The 20,381-nt window shown below is 46.1% G+C and overlaps 1 protein-coding gene across 1 annotated transcript in view; it reads right to left on the reverse strand.

The window, feature by feature from the left end:
* The window catches only part of LOC144509018 (protein phosphatase 1 regulatory subunit 12C-like), a 100,324-nt gene that overhangs the window by 32,604 nt on the left and 47,339 nt on the right, over positions 1-20,381 (reverse strand). The window contains exons 10-14 of the mRNA XM_078237274.1: positions 14,786-14,968; positions 8,450-8,541; positions 6,256-6,354; positions 2,963-3,053; positions 1,803-1,946 (exon numbers count right to left, since the gene is read on the reverse strand). Of these exons, the coding sequence (XP_078093400.1) occupies positions 1,803-1,946; positions 2,963-3,053; positions 6,256-6,354; positions 8,450-8,541; positions 14,786-14,968 (609 nt within the window). The remainder of the gene's footprint in view (positions 1-1,802; positions 1,947-2,962; positions 3,054-6,255; positions 6,355-8,449; positions 8,542-14,785; positions 14,969-20,381) is intronic.

The raw sequence follows: 20,381 nt of genomic DNA on the forward strand, positions 1-20,381 counted from the left end.
TGTGCAGACACCGCACAGGCAGTGACCCAACCCGGGAATCAAACCTGGGGTCCCTGGAGCTGTGAGGCAGCAGCGCTAACCACTGTGCCACCCTACATATAATACAACAAACCAAAATAGCATCCCAATTAGAGTTAGTAATCTTACAGAATCCCTACAGTGCAGAAAGAGGCCACTCAGCCCATCAAGTCCGCACCGACCACAATCCCACCCAGGCCTCACCCCCACAACCTCACACATTTGCCCTGCTAATCCCCCTGACACTAGGGTCAGTTTATCATGGCCAATCAACCTAACCCGCACATCTTTGGACTGTGGGAAGAAACCAGAGCACCTGGGGAAAATCCACGCAGACACGGGGAGAACGTGCAAACTCCACACAGACAGTCACCCGGAATTGAATCAGGGTCCCTGGCGCTGTGAGGTAGCAGTGCTAACCATTGTGCCGCCCCAAAACTGCACACAATATTCTAGGTGTGGCCTCTCCAAGGCCCTGTATAATTGCAACAACACATGGCGATGGAGAAGGGCCATCCAAGATTCGCTTGTGGAGCTCAGGGCACTGGCGTAGGAGATTATGGATTTTCAGGATGGCATCCCTTAACCTCAACAGAGGATACATCGTTCGGAATGGGGCGGGGTAGATAGGAGAAGGGGAAAATCACTGAAAGACACTCAATAGTTTGGCATCATCCAGCAACCAAGTGGGCCTGATTAATTGCGAACATCCTGAAGCACCAATTTCACCTCACTTTGAAGCAGCAGTGCAGATATCCAAATGATGCCACAGCACAAAAAGATATATAAAAAAATACGCTTTGTTTACAGCCAAGAATAACAAAACTGTAAAGATGTTGGATCCTCAGTGCACTGAAATTGAACTATATTCTAAGGATGAGCAAAATCTTAACCAGTCGCAGACAATTTACCATTCTTACTTCTTACCACACAAGATTTATACGTGAAATAGTACAGAAAATGTAGCTAGATCACTCATAGTATTGACACACCAAAGCTCTTAAGTGTCAGATCATAACAGCAACAACCTGCCTTGCCATATACAATGAAGAAATTCACTTGTATTACCCGGTGAGACTGCTATAGCTTGAGTAGACCAAATTGTTACCTCGTCTGTCGGTTTCAACCAGGGGCGGCACACTGGCAGTGGTCAGCACTGCTGCCTCCAGGGACCAGGTTCGATTTCGGCCCAGGGCGACTGTGCGGAGACTACACATTCTCCCCACGTCGGCGTGGGTTTCCTCGGGGTGCTTCAGTTTCCCAAGACGTGTAAGTTAAATGGATTAGCCACGGCAAGTGTGTGTGGGGTTACAGGGATAGGGCAGAGGAGAGGGAGAAGATACTGTGTCAGGGAGTAAGTGCAGATCCAATGGGCCGAGTGGCCTCTTCTGCGACAGCTTTTCAAATATATGCAACATAGAAAAGGATGAAAGGAAACGCCAATCCAATTCAAAGGCATAAATCTGTGATCGTATCCAACCTACTGACCCATTGAAGATTGTTCTCTCTGCGACTTCAATAACCTGTTTGTTATCTGCGCAGTCTCATTACAATTATCAAAACTAATTAATTTAGTAATTAGTATATTGTTACAAGATGCCATTCTCATTAGAACATGGAAATTGTCTATGGGAATAGGTGATAAACATTGTAGATTTCAGACTGGCGGGCAACACAAGCCCTGCAACACAAACCCACCTCTGAATATCTAACAAGTATTCATTAAGCACTCTAATTGGACTGTTTGTGGGATTCAGAATTTACATTCCTCTGCGCAGTCTCACCTTGTCCTCCGTTAATAAACTTCTTCCTTTCTTGCCATCATTCCCTTTCCCTTCTTCCTCCTTTTCTGGCTGATCCTGGGATTTTTTCTCGGTGGCAATACCCAAGGTCTTCTCTGCCTCCTTCAAATCTGTGAGTGTAACACCCTACAAACAAACCAAAAGGCATATAGTTTTTTTTTTTAAAAAAGGCAAGCGGAATTACTTTTCCTGACCTGCATTCACAGAAGCAAACACACATTCCAACAACGCCAAATTAAACAGCGTCAATTAAAGTTTATTTATTAGTGTCACAAGTAAGGCTTACATTAACACTGCAATGAAGTTACTGTGAAAACCCCCTAGTCGCCACACTCCGGCGCCTGTTCGGGTACATTGAGGGGGGATTTAGCACGGCCAATGCACCCTAACCAGCGTGTCTTTCTGACTGTGGGAGGAAACCAGAGCACCCGGAGAAAACCCACGCAGACACGGGGAGAATGTGCAGACTCCACACAGACAGTGACCCGAGGTTGGGGATTGAACCCGGGTCCCTGGGGCTATGAGGCAGCAGTGCTAACCACTGTGCCGCCCCACACACTGGGAATCCTATCACAGCATGACTTTGGACTCCAAACAGAACGGATGCATTGCAAGGCTGCAAATTCAAGCGAAACCATCTCAATTCATTTTCCAAAGATGTGCAGGTTAGGGTGATTGGCCAGGCTATAAATTGCCCCTTAGAGTCCTGAGATGCGTAGGTTAGAGGGATTAGCGGGTAAATCTGTAGGGATATGGGAGTAGGGTCTGGGTGGGATTGTGGTCGGTGCAGACTCGATGGGCCGAATGGCCTCCTTCTGCACTGTAGGGTTTCTATGATTCTATGATTAATTTAGGTTTGGAATAAATTTCAACAAAATAACGACGTTTTACAGATGCTGACAGACTCGCTGGGCGGTTGTAGTATTGATTTCAGACTGTCATTTATTTTTTGAAGTGTCACTATTCCACAGGCGTGAACCAGTATTGTTATAAGTGAGCAATCAGGCGGTGGTTATGGACAGATGTCACTGCAGTTTGTGGCAAGTACCTCAAACCACAAAATTAAATGGTCTCAAATATTTGAGTCAGTGAAGTGGTGGAGCAGCTACGTTTGGAACTCGTCAGAACATGTTAACACTCACCTGCGTCGATCGCCTGGACTGCCGTGCATGTCGTGAGCGGGCCTTTCTTTGGGATTCCGACTCCTCATCACGCACTGGGGTCAGGTACAATCTGCAGAAACCGGAGGGGATTTAAACCAAGAGAATTGCTGCAGAGGTGAAATGGCCAAACGTTTTGAAGAATTCCACAGAGATCAGTTAGACAGCTCGTCAAGCAGCGATGATCTCTGGCTGTGCCAGAGGGGTTGCATACTTGTCAAACTGGCTCTTCGATATTGGCCCTCCCAGCGTCAACAAAACGGGTGGGTTACTGCTGGTGGATTATCCATCTCTGAACCTGCTTCACCTCCTCTTCTGCTGAAAGCCTCCTCTATACTACTATTAGCATTGGACTTCAATTTTGCAATCTTTTCCTGACTGGCCTCCCACCTTCCAACCTCCATAATCCTGAACTCATCCATAATTCTATGGCCTGGATCCTAACTCTGAACAAGCCCTGAACACCCAGTGCAGCAGTGTGACAAAGTTCTCATCCTTATTTCCCTGAAGACCTTTCCTCCTCCTCCCCATCTGGTGAGTGGGGAGGGTGGTGAGTGTCTGGAACAAGCTGCCAGAGGCAGTAGTAGAGGCGGGTTCAATTGTGTCTTTTAAAAAGCATTTAGACAGTTACATGGGCAAGACGGGTATAGAGGGATATGGGCCAAATGCGGGCAATTGGGACTAGCTTAGGGGTTTACAAAAAGGGCGGCGTGGATAAGTTGGGCTGAAGGGCCTGTTTCCATGCTGTAAACCTCTGACTATCTCCGTAACCTCCTCCAGCCCTATAACCTTCCAATATTGACCTTTTTTGCGCATTGCCAGTTTTAATCACTCCGCCACTTGGCATCTTTGCTTTCAGCTACTTGGGCTCCCAAGGAAGAGACGATGGCCTACTGCTATTATCGCTAGACTATTAAACTAGAAAATCATGTTCTGGGGACCCGGGTTCGAAATTCACCACGACAGATGGTGGAATTTGAATTCAGTAAAAAATATCTGGGATTAAGAATCTACTGATGACCATGAAACCCATTGTCGATTGTCAGAAAAACCCATCTGGTTCACTCATGTCCTTGAGGGAAGGAAATCTGCCGTCCTTACCTGGACTGGCCTACATGTGACTCCAGAGCCACCTGTGACTCCAGGCTGACTCTCAACTGCCCTCAGGCATCTAGGGATGGGCAATAAATGCTGGCCAGCCAGCGACACCCAAGTCCCACGAGTGAATAAAAAAAAGCAGCTCTGGAATGGCTTCCCTATTTCCCACTCTTCGAAGTTTTTGACCACCTACATAAAAGAGTTCCTATGTGGCATGGTGTCAAATTGTGTTTGATAACGTTTCTGTGAAGCACCATGTGACATTAAAGGCGCTATACAAATACAGGTGGTTGCTGTACCTCATCATACCCACCTTCGGAGTCAATTTTATCATAATATTATCAATTATAATTTACTGTTTAAAATAGGTGATGTATGCTTAAAAACTATCTACTGGTGCCTGCAGGTATCACATTTTGTTGCAAAGGCTATGCAATCTTCAGTTGCCGTGCGTTTTTCTCCTCGGCTTGAATGCAACTATAGAATCCTACAGCGCAGGAGGCCATTCGACCCATCATGTCCCTGCAATACTATCACATTGCAGTCCCCACAGCTTCCTAGTGAGCTACTAAACCTTTTGAATTCACCTCATAACAAATTCACTGTGATCGTGGAGAAACAGCTCTTCTTACCAACAGCATATCAAAAAAAGGACAACACGTGCCTTGTTCCTAATGTTTAATGTGCGGAATCAGAGAGATCCATTCACATCCACATGACCCACAGGGTTTCTGATCACTTGCCACTAATTCACCATCCTCTATGTTTTAAAGTTTAATGTATTTATCAGTATCACAAGTAGGCTTACACGAACACTGCACTGAAGTTATTGTGAAAACCCCCAAGTCACCACACTCTGGCACCTGTTCGGGTACACAGAGGGAGAATTTAGCATGGCCAACGCACCCTGACCAGCACGTCTTTTGGGCTGTGGGAGGAAACCGGGGCACCCGGAGGAAACCCACGCAGATACGAGGAGAACGTGCAAACTCCAGACAATGGCCCAAACCAGGAATCAAACCCGGGTCCCTGGCACTGTGAGGCAGCCGTGCTAACCACTGTGCCACCCTACATGTCCTTGGCCTGCTACATGATTCTGATGAAGGTTAATGCAGCCTGGAGGGAACAATCACTTGTCTTTCTCCATGGTATTTACAACCTTCCACCCATCCTTAACAAATTTAATGACTTTAGATCTTAACCATCATTCTCATTTTTCCCCTGGACATTAACTTTCTTACACATGCACTGGATCCATTATTGGTTCAATCAGAAATCCAACAGGTTTATTTGGCAGCACAAGCTTTCATCAGGTGAGTGAGGACTTGTGTTCACAAACAGGGCATATACAGACACAAACTCAATTTACAAGATAATGGTTGGAATGCGAGTCTTTACAGGTAATCAAGTCTTAAAGGTACAGACAATGTGAGAACGCAGAATCGCTGAGCAGAAACTGATAAGCCAAGTTCCGCACACATGGGGACGGCCTCAACCAGGGCCTTGGGTTCATGTCACACTATCTGTAACCCCCATGACTTGCCTGGGCTTGCAAAATCTCACTAACTGTCCTGGCTGGAGACAATACACATCTCTTTAACTTGTGCTTGGCCCGCTCTCCACTCACATTGTCTGTACCTTTAAGACTTGATTACCTGTAAAGACTTGCATTCCAACCATTATCTTGTAAATTGAGTTTGTGTCTGTCTATGCCCTGTTTGTGAACAGAACTCCCACTTACCCGATGAACATGCGAGACTCCGAAAACTTGTGCTGCCAAATAAACCTGTTAGACTTTAACCTGGTGTTGAGAGACTTCTTACTGTGCTTACCCCAGTCCAATGCTGGCATCTCCACTCCATTATCGGTTCCCATGTTTGTCCTATTACCACCTCCGCCTTGAACCATGAATCCTATTTGTTCTTCAATCACTCATCTCATTACAGAATTTTATGTTCTTCTCCCATCTCCCTGCATTTCCCCCCCCCCACCCATATCTGGCAAAAAGCTGTTCACCTTTCACAACTTCCCGTTCCGATGAAATATTAACACACTCACTCTCTACAAATGCTACTTGACACCGGGACATCTTCTGTTTTTAGTTAGATTTCCCACACCAGTTCTATTTTGTTTTCTAGCCTGCGCCTCTCAAGTTATAGGGTCAAAAGCTAACTTACCGACGCCTCTCTTTAATGTCGGTGATGCCCGTCACAGCAGTGCCTGTAACGTCCTTGGACGTCTGGGAGCTAGGTTCTCTACCCTGTTGGTATGCAGAGCTTCAAGCAGACAATAATAAAAACAGTTCAGCAAATAAAAAAAAAAATGTATGAGAAACAGATCTTCATAGCTCCCCATCTTTCAGTTCATATGAACAAGGACATGTTTCATAGCCCCCACTACCCATTTCCCTCTTTCTTTCTCAGGATGTGAGCACATAGTAATTAGACCTTATAGCATTACTAGACACATCAGTTATCACATTCACCAAGGCAGCAGAATACAGTTTCCTCAAATAGTATTTACTGACATGGATACAATAGTGTAAACGATACAGGATTCAATCTAAAGATCCAGTGTTCAAATCGTCCCATATTGGGATCACATGAGGAGACACTTTGGTTCGGATTATATTCATTGGGGCTTAGAAGAGTGAGACGGGGTTTTCATAGAAACTTATAAAATTCTAACAGGATCAGACAGGGTAGAGTCAGAAAGAATGTTCCCAATGGTAGGAGGAGTCCAGAACTTGGAGGATAAGGGGTAAACCTTTAAGGACTGAGGGGAGAAATTTCTTCACCCAGAGGGTGGGGAATGTGTGGAATTCACTATCACAGAATGTAGTTGAGGCCAAAATGTTGAGAGATTTAAGAAACTAGATTTAACTCTTGGGGCTAATGGGATACGGAGGAAGGTGGGACCAGGATATTGAATATGATCAGCCAAGATCCTAATGAATGGCGGAGCAAGATCAAAGGGCCGAATGGCCTACTCCTGCTTCTATTTTCCATGTTTCTATCTCATTATGCATAGCTAGTTGTGAAGCTAAATTCAATTCAACAGGAACTCCGGTGGCCCATAAATATTTTGCAGAAAACGCACAGAACGCAATCAATCAGCTAAAAGCTATTTACTCGGGGTGAACAATTCAGGACCACTCGTATAATTTACATTGGATCAGTGTGTGCATGTGTTCATTGCTGTGGTTTCTAAATAGGTTGCAGCCAGTGGGTGCAAGCGTGAATCAAATGGACTCAGGTTTTCCAGAACCCAATGTCAGAGAGATTAGTTAGCATTTCAAAACCTGGCGGTGCTTTTTATGTTCAGGCTGAACCCAAGGATGATTCCAAGAAGTTTGGCACCATTTTATTTTCAGATCAACAGAGAAAGATCTTCACAAAAAGAAAACTCAATTTGCATTCTGGAACAAACTGAAACCCACTTTAATTATTAAGGGTACGCAAGGAAATGTTACAAATGAATAAATCCAACAGGGAATTCATGAGAAAAATCTTTGTCCACGGAGTGATTAAAAGTTGGAACTGCCTAATCAAATGGAGTGATTGTGGTGACTAGCTTTGACATATTTAAAGGGGGGGAAGTCAGATAAACAGAGGAGGGAGAAAGGAATGGAGGATGGACTGATAATATTAGATGAAGTGGGTTAGGTCGATTGGCCATGCTAAAATTGCCCTTAGTGTCCTGAGATGTGTAGGTCAGAGGGATTACTGGGTAAATATGTAGGGATATGGGGGTAGGGCCTGGGTGGGATTGTGGTCGGCGCAGACTTGATGGGCCTAATGGCCTCTTTCTGTACTGTAGGGTTTCTATGACCTATGAAGGCTGGTAAAAGGAAGACTGTGTGGAGCATAAAAGCAGCACGGTGGCACAGTGGTTAGCGCTGCTGCCTCACAGCGCCAGGGACCCAGGTTCAATTCCGGCCTCAGGTCACTGTCTGCGTGGAGTTTGCACGTTCTCCCCGTGTCTGCGTGGGTTTGCTCCGGTTTCCTACCACACACTCCAAAGATGTGCAGGTTAGGTGGATTGACCGTGCTAAATTGACCCTTTGGTGTCAGGGAGATTAGCAGGGTAAATATGTGGGATTACGGGGATAAGTGGGATTGTGGTCGGTGCAGACCTGATGGGCCAAATGGTCTCCTTCTGCACTGTAGGGATTCTTTGGAAAACCGAGAGACTTGTTTATGTGAAAATGGCTGGACGACAGAGGAATTTTAAAAATGATGAAATTAGGTCACCACATAGACTGCAACATCAAACGCATGCTCCAGAATGACAAGAGGAATTTTGCTCTACGTAGCTATACCAAAATAAGGATAATATCACAGCTTTGATTTTCTCCAACCGTATACTCACCTTACTGCATGCTCAACAGAGGTCTCAGGCACACTGAACGCTCGTCCGATTGGAGGCACTCTGGCTAGGCGGGTCTCATGTACTGTCTCATCCTGCAGAATGGAGAAGGGTGGGGAGGAAATAAATGCTGCAGTTGAGTAGTCACACTTTGTTACAGATTACCTCCCAAACAACCTGAGGGAGAATGACTGGCTTCCTCCCAATGGAGTCTTCTAACCGGTGGCAGGATTGTACAGGAGGTCAGAATAAGAATCCAGAAACAAGCTGCAATAACCTGGGTGGACCATTGGTGACATTTCCCTTGAGGAAGTGACTATAAAATTACAGAATGAGATTATGTCATGGCTGTACTCTAGATACAAGTAATGCCAGGGGAGCTACATAAATAAACCGGTTGCATGCATTTATCTAATACCTATAACATAGTAAAATGCCCCAAGACCTTTAAGAGCATCAATAAAAAAAGGGGACAACCGTTCAGAGGCCCACATACGTGAGGTAGGTTTTAAGGAAGATTTTCATGGATGAGGGGGGGGGGGGCGGCACAGTGCCGAGCACTGCTGTCTCACAGCGCCAGGGTCCCGGGTTGAATTCCTGGCTCGGACACTGACTGTGTGGAGTTTGCACCTTCTCCCCGTGGGTTTCCTCCGGGTGCTCCGGTTTCCTCCCACAGTCCAAAAGACGTGCTGGTTAGGTCCATTGGCCATGCTAAATTCTCCCTCAGTGTACCAGAACAGGCGTTGGAGTGTGGCAATTAGGGGATTTTTACAGTAACTTCAGTATAGTGTTAATGTAAGCCTTACTTGTGACACTAATAAACAAACTTGAACCTTTTTTTAAAAAAAAGATTCATTCACGGGATGTGGGCTTCGCTGGCAAGGCCTAATTGCCCTTGAACTGAGTGGCTTGCTAATCCATTTCAGAGGATATTCAAGAGTAAACCACATCGCTGTGGTTCTGGAGTCACATGTCAGACAGACCAGGTAACCATAGAACCATAGAAAATTACAGCTCAGAAACAGGCCTTTTGGCCCTTCTTGTCTGTGCCGAACCATTTTATGCCTAGTCCCACTGATCTGCACTTGGACCATATCCCTCCACACCCCTCTCATCCATGAACCCGTCCAAGTTTTTCTTAAATGTTAAAAGTGACCCCGCATTTACCACTTTATCCACCAGCTCATTCCACACTCCCACCACTCTCTGCGTGAAGAAGCCCCCCCTAATATTCCCTTTAAACTTTTCTCCTTTCACCCTTAACCCATGCCCTCTAGTTTTTTTCTCCCCTCGCCTCAGCGGAAAAAGCCTGCTTGCATTCACTCTATCTATACCCATCAAAATCTTATACACCTCTATCAAATCTCCCCTCAATCTTCTACGCTCCAGGGAATAAAGTCCCAACCTATTCAATCTCTCTCTGTAACTCAGCTTCTCAAGTCCCGGCAACATCCTTGTGAACCTTCTCTGCACTCTTTCAATCTTATTTACATCCTTCCTGTAACTAGGTGACCAAAACAGTACACAATACTCCAAATTCGGCCTCACCAATGCCTTATATAACCTTACCATAACACTCCAACTTTTATACTCGATACTCCGATTTATAAAGGCCAATGTACCAAAGGCACTCTTTACGACCCTATCCACCTGTGACGTCACTTTTAGGGAATTCTATACCTGTATTCCCAGATCCCTCTGTTCAACTGCACTCTTCAGAGTCCTACCATTTACCCTGTACGTTCTTCTTTGGTTTGTTCTTCCAAAGTGCAATATCTCACACTTGTCTGCGTTAAATTCCATTTGCCATTTTTCTAGTTGGTCCAAATCCCTCTGCAAGCTTTGAAAACCTTCCTCACTGTCCACTACACCTCCAATCTTTGTATCATCAGCAAACTTGCTGATCCAATTTACCACATTATCATCCAGATCATTGATATAGATGACAAACAACAATGGACCCAACACCGATCCCTGCGGCACACCACTAGTCACAGGCCTCCACTCAGAGAAGCAATCCTTCACAACCACTCTCTGGCTTCTTCCATTGAGCCAGTGTCTAATCCAATTTACTACCTCCCCATGTATACCTAGCGACTGAACCTTCCTAACCCTGAAGGATATTAGTGAACCAGATGGATTTTTAAAACAAACCATTGTTTCATGGTCAAAACATTGAATTAATGTATTCAAGGGGCGGCTAGATACAGCACTTGGGGGCGAATGGGATCAAAGGTTATGGGGAGAAAGCAGGATTAGGCTATTGAGTTGGACAATCAGCCACGATTGTGATGAATGGCGGAGCAGGCTCGAAGGGCCAAATGGCCTTCTCCTATGTTTCTAGTATTTGATTTATAATTCCAGATTTTTATTGAATTCAAATTTCATCATTTGCCGTGGTGGGATTCGAACCCGCGTCTCCAGGTTCTGGGTCTCTGGATTACTAGTTCAGTGACAATACCACTACACCACTGCCCTCCCCTAGCTAGGGACAGAGGGGTTTAAGGGAGGGGTTTCCAGAACTTGGCATCAAGACACCTGAAAGCATTGGCAGAGTGAGTTGAATCGGGGATGCTAAACTTCCACATTCTCTTGTTAAAGAAAAGTTAATTTATTAGTCACAAGTAAGGCTTACATTAACACTGCAATGAAGTTACTGTGAAATTCCCCTAGTCGCCACACTCCGGCACCTGTTCAGGTCAATGCACCCTAACTAACACGTCTTTCGGACTGTGGGAGGAAACTGCAGCACCTGGAGGGAATCCACGCAGACATGGGGAGAATGTGCAAACTCCACACAGACAGTGACCAGAGGTTGGAATTGAACCTGGGACCCTGGCGCTGTGAGGCAGCACTGCTAACCACTGTGCCACCATACTTCCTTATTGGAGTTATTAGATTTTAGAACCTAATTTGAGCCATAGAGCAACAAATCTCAAAGTCATTTTTAGATTCATGGCTCATGCGAAATGATATGAAATGATATGAAAACACTTGGGACGGGATTTTACGGCCTTGCGAATCCCGAAACCGCAAAATCCAGCCCATGGTCAACGGACCTCTCCATGGTCCGTCCCACCGCCCGTTCCGATTCCCGTGGCGGGCGGGACAGTAAAATTCCGGCCTTACGGTTAACTGTAAGAATGTTAGGTTTTCTATACTGACCATAAACAAAAACATTGTTCAAAACATCAAAGCCATTTTTGGTATTCAATAATCTCAGGGTTAAACTTCATTTTATTTGTTAGCCTCCCTTTATTCTCAAATGCTTGATCACTCATGGTTCCGCTTTGTGTGTTCCACTGACAGCCAGTATTCCGCATGCCCACCCGTTCCCCCAAAACCACATCCTCCTTTACCAACAGCATCAATACCCAAAACTAGCCACCACAATCTGATTACAATACTAACTGTGCAACGGTCTGCCAAGATGAGGAAAGAAAGGCAGTGACTCTTAAGTAGGCAGTTCCTTCTAAAGTAAAATAATCCCCACATTCATTTGTATTCTTACCGTTACAAGCAGCTTTTCACATGCTCAGTTTCAGACTCATCAGCTTCCTTGCTCTCTCAATACCACACACTGACCCCAGCTGTGAATTCTCTCTTTCTGTCTCACAAAAGCTTGGCATCGCTCTCTCTCTCCCATTCCTGCTCTAGTGCAGAGTTGTACTTTCATACCCTCAACTCCCGGTCATCCCGGCTGACAACTCAGTGGAGTTTTTTTTTAAAATTAGTCACAAGTAGGCTTATGTTAACACTGCAATTAAGTTACTGTGAAATTCCCCTAGTCGCCACACTCCAGCACCTGTTCGGGTACACCGAGGGAGAATTTAGCATGGCCAATTCACCTAACCTGCACATCTTTCAGACTGTGGGAGGAAACTGGAGCACCCAGAGGAAACCCACGCAGACACGGGGAGAATGTGCAAACTCCACACAGACAGTGACCCAAGCTGGGAATTGAACCCAGGTCCCTGGCACTGTGAGGGAGCAGTGCTAACCACTGTGCCATCATGCCGCCCCAACTTGGAGAAATGCAAAGTTACCCCATTGGCAGTAAAAATGGAAAGCAGATTTTTTTCTTTTTAAAATGTTGGGAGATTAGAGGTGGGAACCCTGACAACATTTAAGAAATATTTAGAAGAGCACTTGAAGCACCATAGCATTCAAGGCTATGGACCAAGTGCTGGAAAATGGGATGAGAACGGATAGGTGCTTGATGGCGAGGGCCATGGCGGCAGGGGCACAGTGGTTAGCACTGTTGCATCAGTGTCAAGGACCCAGGTTCAATTCAGGCCTCAGGTCACTGTCTGCGTGGAGTTTGCACGTTCTCCCAGTGTTTGCGTGGGTTTCCTCCGGGTGCTCCGGTTTCCTCCCACAGTCCAAAGATGTGCAGGTTAGGTGGATTGGCCATGCTAAATTGCCTCCGAGCGTCCAAAGATATGTAGGTTAGCAGAACTAGTAGGGTAAGTACATGGGGTTACAGGAAAGGGCTTGTCGGAGAGTCAGTACAGACTTAAGTTTATTTATTAGTGTCACAAGTAGGCTTACATTAATACTGCAATAAAGTTAGTGTGAAAATCCCCTAGTCACTACATTACAACGCCTGTTCGGATACACTGAGGAAGAATTTAACATAGCCAATGCACCAAATCTGCACGTCTTTCAGATTGTGGGAGGAAACCGGAGCACCCGAAGGAAACCCACGTGCAGACTCGGCACAGACAGCGACCCAAGTCAGGAATCGAATCTGGGTCTCTGGTGCTGTGAGGCAGCAGTGCTAACCACCGTGTTACCATGCCACCCCCCAAGGGTCGAATGACCTCCTTCTGCACTGCAGGGATTCTATGAAATGCTGGAATTCAGAGGGATCTGGGGCTCTATGTACACAAACCACAAAGTTAACATGCAGATACAACTATTGGGAAAGCGAATGGGATATTGGTCTTTATTACAAAAGTGACTGAAGCATGAGAGTGAAGAGGTCTAAGTGCAATTGCAAAGGGTCTTGGTGAGAGCACGCCTGGAGTAACGTGTACAGTTTCAATCTCCTCATCCAAGGAAAGAGGGGTGCAACAAATGTTCACCAAACTAATTCCTGAAATAAGGGGACTGTCCTACGAGAAGAGATTGAATAGGCTAGGCCTATGTTTGCTGGAGTTTAGAAGAATGATAGGCGATCCAATTGAAACATCGAAACTTCTTACGGGGCTTCACAAGTACCACCTTGTGAATCCTGTCCTTTAAATGGGTGGCACAGTGGTTGGCACTGCTGCCTCACTGCGTCAGGGACCCGGGTTCAATTCCGGCCTCGGGTTACTGTCTGTGTGGAGTTTGCACGTTCGCCCAGGGTCTGCGTGGGATTTCCTCCGGGCGCTCCGGTTTCTTCCCACATTCCAAAGATGTGGGGGTTAGGCTGATTGGCCGTGCTAAATTGCCCCCGAGTGTCAGGGGTATTAGCAGGGTACATTTGTGGGGTTACAGGGAGAGGGCTTGGGTGGGATTGTGGTCGGTGCAGACTCGATGGGCTGAATGGCCTCCTTCTGCACTGTGGGGATTCTATGAAATGATTCACTCCCTATATATAGCATTGTAGTTTGAAATTCCCCCCCCCTTTTTAAGGATATCTTCAAAGAAATCTAGAACTATTTTTTTTTGCTGTACTGTATTATATCCAAGAGTCTGAGGTTATATATAGGTGACTCCATAATTGAATAGAACTAACCATTCATAAGGAAATTGTGGGCTTGATATAGGCAAAAGAGCATTATAAATATTTTCAAAGAACAATAAAATTTGCAATTACTATCGCTGAACTGAATAAGTCTTTGCATCATCGATTGGCTTATTGCCCAACTATTTGTACAGCTGTCCAAAATGCAAGGGAAACTCAGGTGCTTCATATATATTTTTAAAAATTCATTCATGGGATGTGGACATCGCTGACTGGGGCAGCATTTATTGCCCATCCCTAATTGCCCTTCAACTTTGAGGGCTTTCAAGAGTTAACTGCACTGCTTGTGGGTCTGGAGTCACACGTAGGCCAGACCAGGCAAGGATGGCAGATTTCTTTCCCCAAATGGACATTAGTGAACCAGATGGGTTTTTAACCACAGTTGACAATGGTTTCATGGTCATCTGACCTTTAATTCCAGATTTTGGTTGATACCAAATTTGGTGGGATTTGAACCCAAGTCACCAGAGAATTACCTTGGATTCCTAGTCCAGTGACCATAATTATAACTATATGGATCATGATGCCACCGCCTCCCCTTATGTTCGCATAAAGGAAGATCCTTCGCTTCAGAACATCAAGCCAAATGATGAACTCCTACTAACCTTCTGGTCTGAGCCTAACCGCGGTGAGGAAGCAGAGCGTTTGATGCTGCCCTCTGGAGTCTTCTCTGTTGGACTCTGTGCATTGTGCAATGCCACATAGCTGCCAGTCTTCCGAAGTCCAGTGCGCCAAGCTGCAGGGGGGGCTTCTTGCTTGACGGTGGGCTTGGTTGACGAGTCAGTGTACTGCAGAGAAAGATGGAGAGAAAATAAAGCCTTTGCGGAACCCCCAAATTTAATCGTAGCTTTGGTGGATATCTCTGCTTCACCGATTGGGATGCCTGCTCGGAGGATGGATGTTTGCAAATAATAAAGAGTAGGCAGGATAAAATTTTCCTTTGTTATATGATATTTTTATCCTGGCTAGAGATTCTAGAAGTCATAGCCATAAAGGTTCTGGTCCCTCCGCACCAACACTCTAGTTAAGAAAGCCTCTACTTTCTCATTTGGCCCATGGTGCCTGCACCTGTCATCAAGCACCTAGCTATTCTAATCCTATTTTCCAGCCGTAGCCTTTGTGCCATTATTCCGACAAAACGTATTTCCAAACTGTGGCCTGGGCCTCAGCTCCTCCCTCTGCAACTGGATCCTGAATTGCCTATCTCACAGACCACAATCAGTAAGATTAGGCAACAACAACAGCTCCACGATCATCCTCAAAACTGATGCCCCACAAGGCTTTGTTCACAGTCCCCTACAGTACTCCTTTGCACCTGTGACTGTGTGGCCAAATTCCCCTCCAACCCAATTTTCAAGTTTGCTGATGACACCACCATAGTGGGTCGGATCTCAAACAATGACGAAACAGAGTACAGGGATGAGATAGAGAATCTGGTGAACTGGTGCGGCAACAATAATCTCTCCCTCAATGTCAACAAAACGGAGGAGATTGCTCTCGACTTCAGGAAGTATAAAGGAGAACATGCCCCTGTCTACATCAGTGAAGTAAAAATGGTCGAAAGCTACAATTCTTTAGGTGTCCAGATCACCAACAACCTGTCCTGGTCCCCCCGATGCCGACACTATAGTTAAGAAAGTCCACCAACGCCTCTACTTTCTCAGAAGACTAAGGAAATTTGGCATGTCAGCTACGATTCTCACCAACTGTTACAGATGCACCATAGAAAGCATTATTTCTGATTGTATCACAGATTGTTATGGCTCCTGCTCTGCCCAAGACCGCAAGAAACTACAGAAGGTCGTGAATGTAGCCCAATCCATCACACAAACCAGCCTCCCATCCATTGACTCGGTCTACACTTCCCGCTGCCTCGGAAAAGCAGCCAGCATAATTAAGGACCCCACCCGAGTCTCTTCCACTTCTCCAGTTGGGAAAAAGATACAAAAGTCTGAGGTCATGGACCAACCGACTCAAGAACAGCTTCTTCCCTGCTGTCGTTAGACCTTTGAATGGACTGACCTTATATTAAGCTGGTCTTACTCTAGCTATGACTGTAACACTACATTCTGCACCCTCTCCTTTCCTTCTCTATGAACGGTATGCTCTGTCTGTATAAAAGCTTTAAAGTTTATTTATTAGTCACAAGCAGTCTTACATTAACACTGCAATGAAGTTACTGTGAAAATCCCCTTGTCGCCACACACTCCGACACCTGTTTGGGTACACCGAGGGAGGATTTAGCATGGCCAATTTGCCTAACCTGCACATCTTTGGACTGTGGGAGGAAACCGGAGCACCCGGGAGGAAACCCACGCAGACACGAGGAGAATGTGTAAACTCCACCACAGACAGTGACCCAAGCCAGGAATCGAACCCGGGTCCCTGGCGTTGTGAGGCAGCAGTGCTAACATAGCGCGCAAGAAACAATACTTTTCACTGTACACTAATACATGTGACAATAATAAATCAAATCAAATATGGCATTTCAAGCGTTCATCTAAATGCTTAAATGTTGTGAAGGTTCCCGCCTCTACCACCCTTTCAGGCAGTGACTCCCAGCACCCTCTGGGCAGCAAGGCTTTCCTCGAACCCTCTCCAAATTTCCTATCCCTTACCTTAACTAAACTTTAAAAAATAAAGGCATAAAATCCTGGAAAGTAGAGCAGGTCTGGCAGCGTGCGTGGAGTGGGAAACAGAATTCATGTTTCTAGTCCGTACAACTCTTCGGAGCCCAGACTTGAAATGTTAACTCTGTTCCTCCCTCTCTCTCCACAGATGCTGCCAGACCCTCTGAGCTTTTCTGGCATTTTCTGTTTTTATTTCAGATTTCTAGAACCCCAGCATTTTGCTTCTCCCAACAGTGTGACCCCCATTGTAATTCCGCAGATGATCCTCGAGTGGAAACCTGGGGGAGTCTAAGAATTGCTGAGCTGGTTGGTGAGGAGGCAGAGCAAAGTATGAAGTGTTTAAACTGTAGGGCTGTTTTAAAAAAAAAAATCTACCTCTGCGTGAACTTTAAAAAAAAAAATAGCAGCTACAGTTAAGCCACAAAACATTAGCCAGTTATGTCACGGGCACCATTAGAAAAATAAGCGCGAGTTTTTTTTAAAAAAAGAGACCCCACGGCTGTTCGCACTCAGTTGGAGCGCCATGGCGGCCAATACTACTTCAGAACTTGCAACGCTGAAAAGTCACATCTCACGACCCTCCTGGGAGTCGTGACCCACTGTTTAGGAAGCTCAGGGGTCTCAAGCAAGGGAGTCACAGTCTCAGGATAAAGATTGAATCGAGGAGAAATTTCTTCATTCACAGGCTTGTGGGTGCTCAGTTGTAAAGTGCATTATATTGAAACATAGAAGATAGGAGCAGGAGGAGGCCATTCGGCCCTTCGAGCCTGCTCCGCCATTCATGGTGATCATGGCTGATCGTCCAACTCAATAGCCTAATCCTGCTTTCCCCCCCATAACCTTTGATCCCAGAAGCGATATCCAGTCGCTTCTTGAATACATTCAATGTTTTGGCATCAACTACTTCCTGTGGTAATGAATTCCACAGGCTCACCACTCTTTGGGTGAAGAAATGTCTCCTCATCTCCGTCCTAAATGGTCTACCCCGAATCCTTAGATGTGACCCTTGGTTCTGGACTCTCCCACCATCGGGAACATCCTCCCTGTGTCTACCCTGGCTAGTCCTGTTAGAATTTTGTAAGTCTATAAAATTCTATTGAATTTTATAATTCAAGACTGATATAAAGATTTATTTTTGAACGGCAAAGGGAAAAATAAGGAAGACATATTGGAATAGGTGGGAAAGAGGAGTTGAGGTAATCACAGAATCGCTATAGTGCGGGAGGCGGCCATTCGGCCCATCAAGTCTTCAACAACAATCCCACCCAGGCCCTATCCCCGCAACCCCTGGAATCCCTCTAACTTACGCATCCCGGGACACTAAGGGGCAATTTATCACGTCCAGTCAACCTAACCCACACATCTTTGGACTGTGGGAGGAAACCGGAGCACCCAGAGGAAACCCACGCAGACACGGGGAGGATCAGCCACAATCTTACTGAGTGATGGAGCAAGCTCAAGAGGCCAACCGGCCTCTTGATCCACTGGAGCAAGCTGAGAGGGGTGATTGAAGGCAGCAGTGCTGGTGAGAGATTAATTGGATTAATTGAATTGTTTATTTATTTAATTAGTCAGCTAGTGTGTGTATTTTTTTGGCCTTTACTTTAACAGCAGTTTTTCAAGTTTAAAGTGAAAACTAGAAGTGGGCAGCAAAGGAGTCTGGGAAGGGTTTTTTAAGCGCGTGAAGTATAAAAGGTAGGCTGCAGTATACAGCGGGCAGCGGAGTGTGTGGGAAGCAGAGTGTGAGCTATAAGACTTTGGCTCACAGGGCTTAGGCTGAAAGGGCGAGCAGGGGTGAGTTGAATTCATTTTTGCACTTTCTACCTGGTACTGGCAAGGTATCTCGAGGGGATGGGTGTGCAGGCAGTGCAATGTTCCTCTTGCACTATGTTTGAGGTGAGGGACGACGACAGTGTCCCTACTGATTACACCTGTGGGAAGTGCACCCATCTGCAGCTCCTCCAAAACCGTGTTAGGGAACTGGAGCTGGAGTTGGATGAACTTAGGATCATCAGGGACGCAGAGATGGCCATAGACACAAGCTTTAGGAATACAGTTACTCCGAGGATTGAAAACAGATGGGTGACGGTGAGAGGGGCTGGGAGGAAGCAGTCCGTGCAGGGATCCCCGGTGGTCAGTTCCCCTTAGCAACAAGTATTCCGCTTTGGATACGGTTGAGGGGGATGACATACCAGTGGGGAGCCGCAGTGAGAGGATCTCCAGCACTGTGTCCGTCTCTGTGGCTCGGGAGGGAAAGGGGGAGAGCGGGAGGGCGATAGTTATTGGGGACTCGTTAGTTAGAGGGATAGATAGGAGGTTCTGTGGCAGCAAAAGAGACTCACGGATGGTATGTTGCCTACCGGATGCCAAGGTCCGTGATGTCTCAGACCGTGTTTTCCAGATTCTGAAGGGGGAGGGGAAACAGTCACAAGTCGTGGTGCACATTGGTACCAATGACATAGGTAAGAGAAGGGACGGGGATTTAAAGCAGGAATTTCTGGAGCTGGGCTGGAAGCTGAGAGCCAAGACGAAACATGTGGTCATCTCTGGTACGTTGCCGGTACCACGTGATAGCGAGTTGAGGAACAGGGAGAGAGTGCAGTTAAATATGTGGTTGCAGGGATGGTGTAGGAGGGAGGGTTTCAGATACGTGGACAATTGGAACACGTTCTGGGGAAGGTGGGACCTGTACAGACAGGACGGGGTGCACCTGAACCAGAGGGGCACCAATATCCTCGGAGGGAAATTTGTTACGGCTCTTCAGGGGGGTTTAAACTAATTTGTCAGGGGAGTGGGAAAGGGAGTTGTAGTCCAGAAGTCAGTGAGGGTGGTGAGGTATTGGGGAAGGTATCAGGGTCAAGGGTGGGTACTGGTAGACAGGAAGGTGGGTTGAAGTGTGTCTACTTCAATGCAAGGAGCATCCGGAACAAGGTAGATGAACTTGGGGCGTGGATTGGTACTTGGGACTACGATGTTGTGGCCATTACGGAGACGTGGGTAGAACAAGGACAGGAATGGTTGTTGGATGTTCCGGGGTATAGATGTTTCACTAAGTGTAGGGAAGCTGGTAAAAGAGGTGGAGGAGTGGCATTGTTAATCAAGGATAGTTTAACGGCTGCAGAAAGGCACTTCGTGGGGGATCTGCACACTGAGGTAATATGGGCTGAAGTTAGAAATAGGAAAGGAGCGGTCACGTTGCTAGGAGTTTACTATAGGCCCCCAAATAGTAATAGAGATGTGGAGGAAGAAATTGCTAAGCAGATTATGGATATGTGTGGGGGTCACAGGGTAGTTGTCATGGGGGACTTTAACTTTCCAAATATTGATTGGAACCTTTGTAGGTCAAATAGTTTGGATGGGGCAGTTTTTGTGCAGTGTGTGCGGGAGGGTTTCCTGACACAATATGTGGATGGGCCGACTAGAAGTGAGGCCACATTGGATTTGGTACTGGGAAATGAACCGGGCCAAGTGTTAGATTTGGTTGTGGGAGAGCAATTTGGAGATAGTGACCACAATTCGGTGTCTTTTGTAATTGCAATGGAGAGGGATAGGGCCGTACGGCAGGGCAAGG

This window comes from Mustelus asterias, chromosome 21, assembly GCF_964213995.1.
Source record: "Mustelus asterias chromosome 21, sMusAst1.hap1.1, whole genome shotgun sequence".
Classification (NCBI taxonomy): domain Eukaryota; kingdom Metazoa; phylum Chordata; class Chondrichthyes; order Carcharhiniformes; family Triakidae; genus Mustelus; species Mustelus asterias.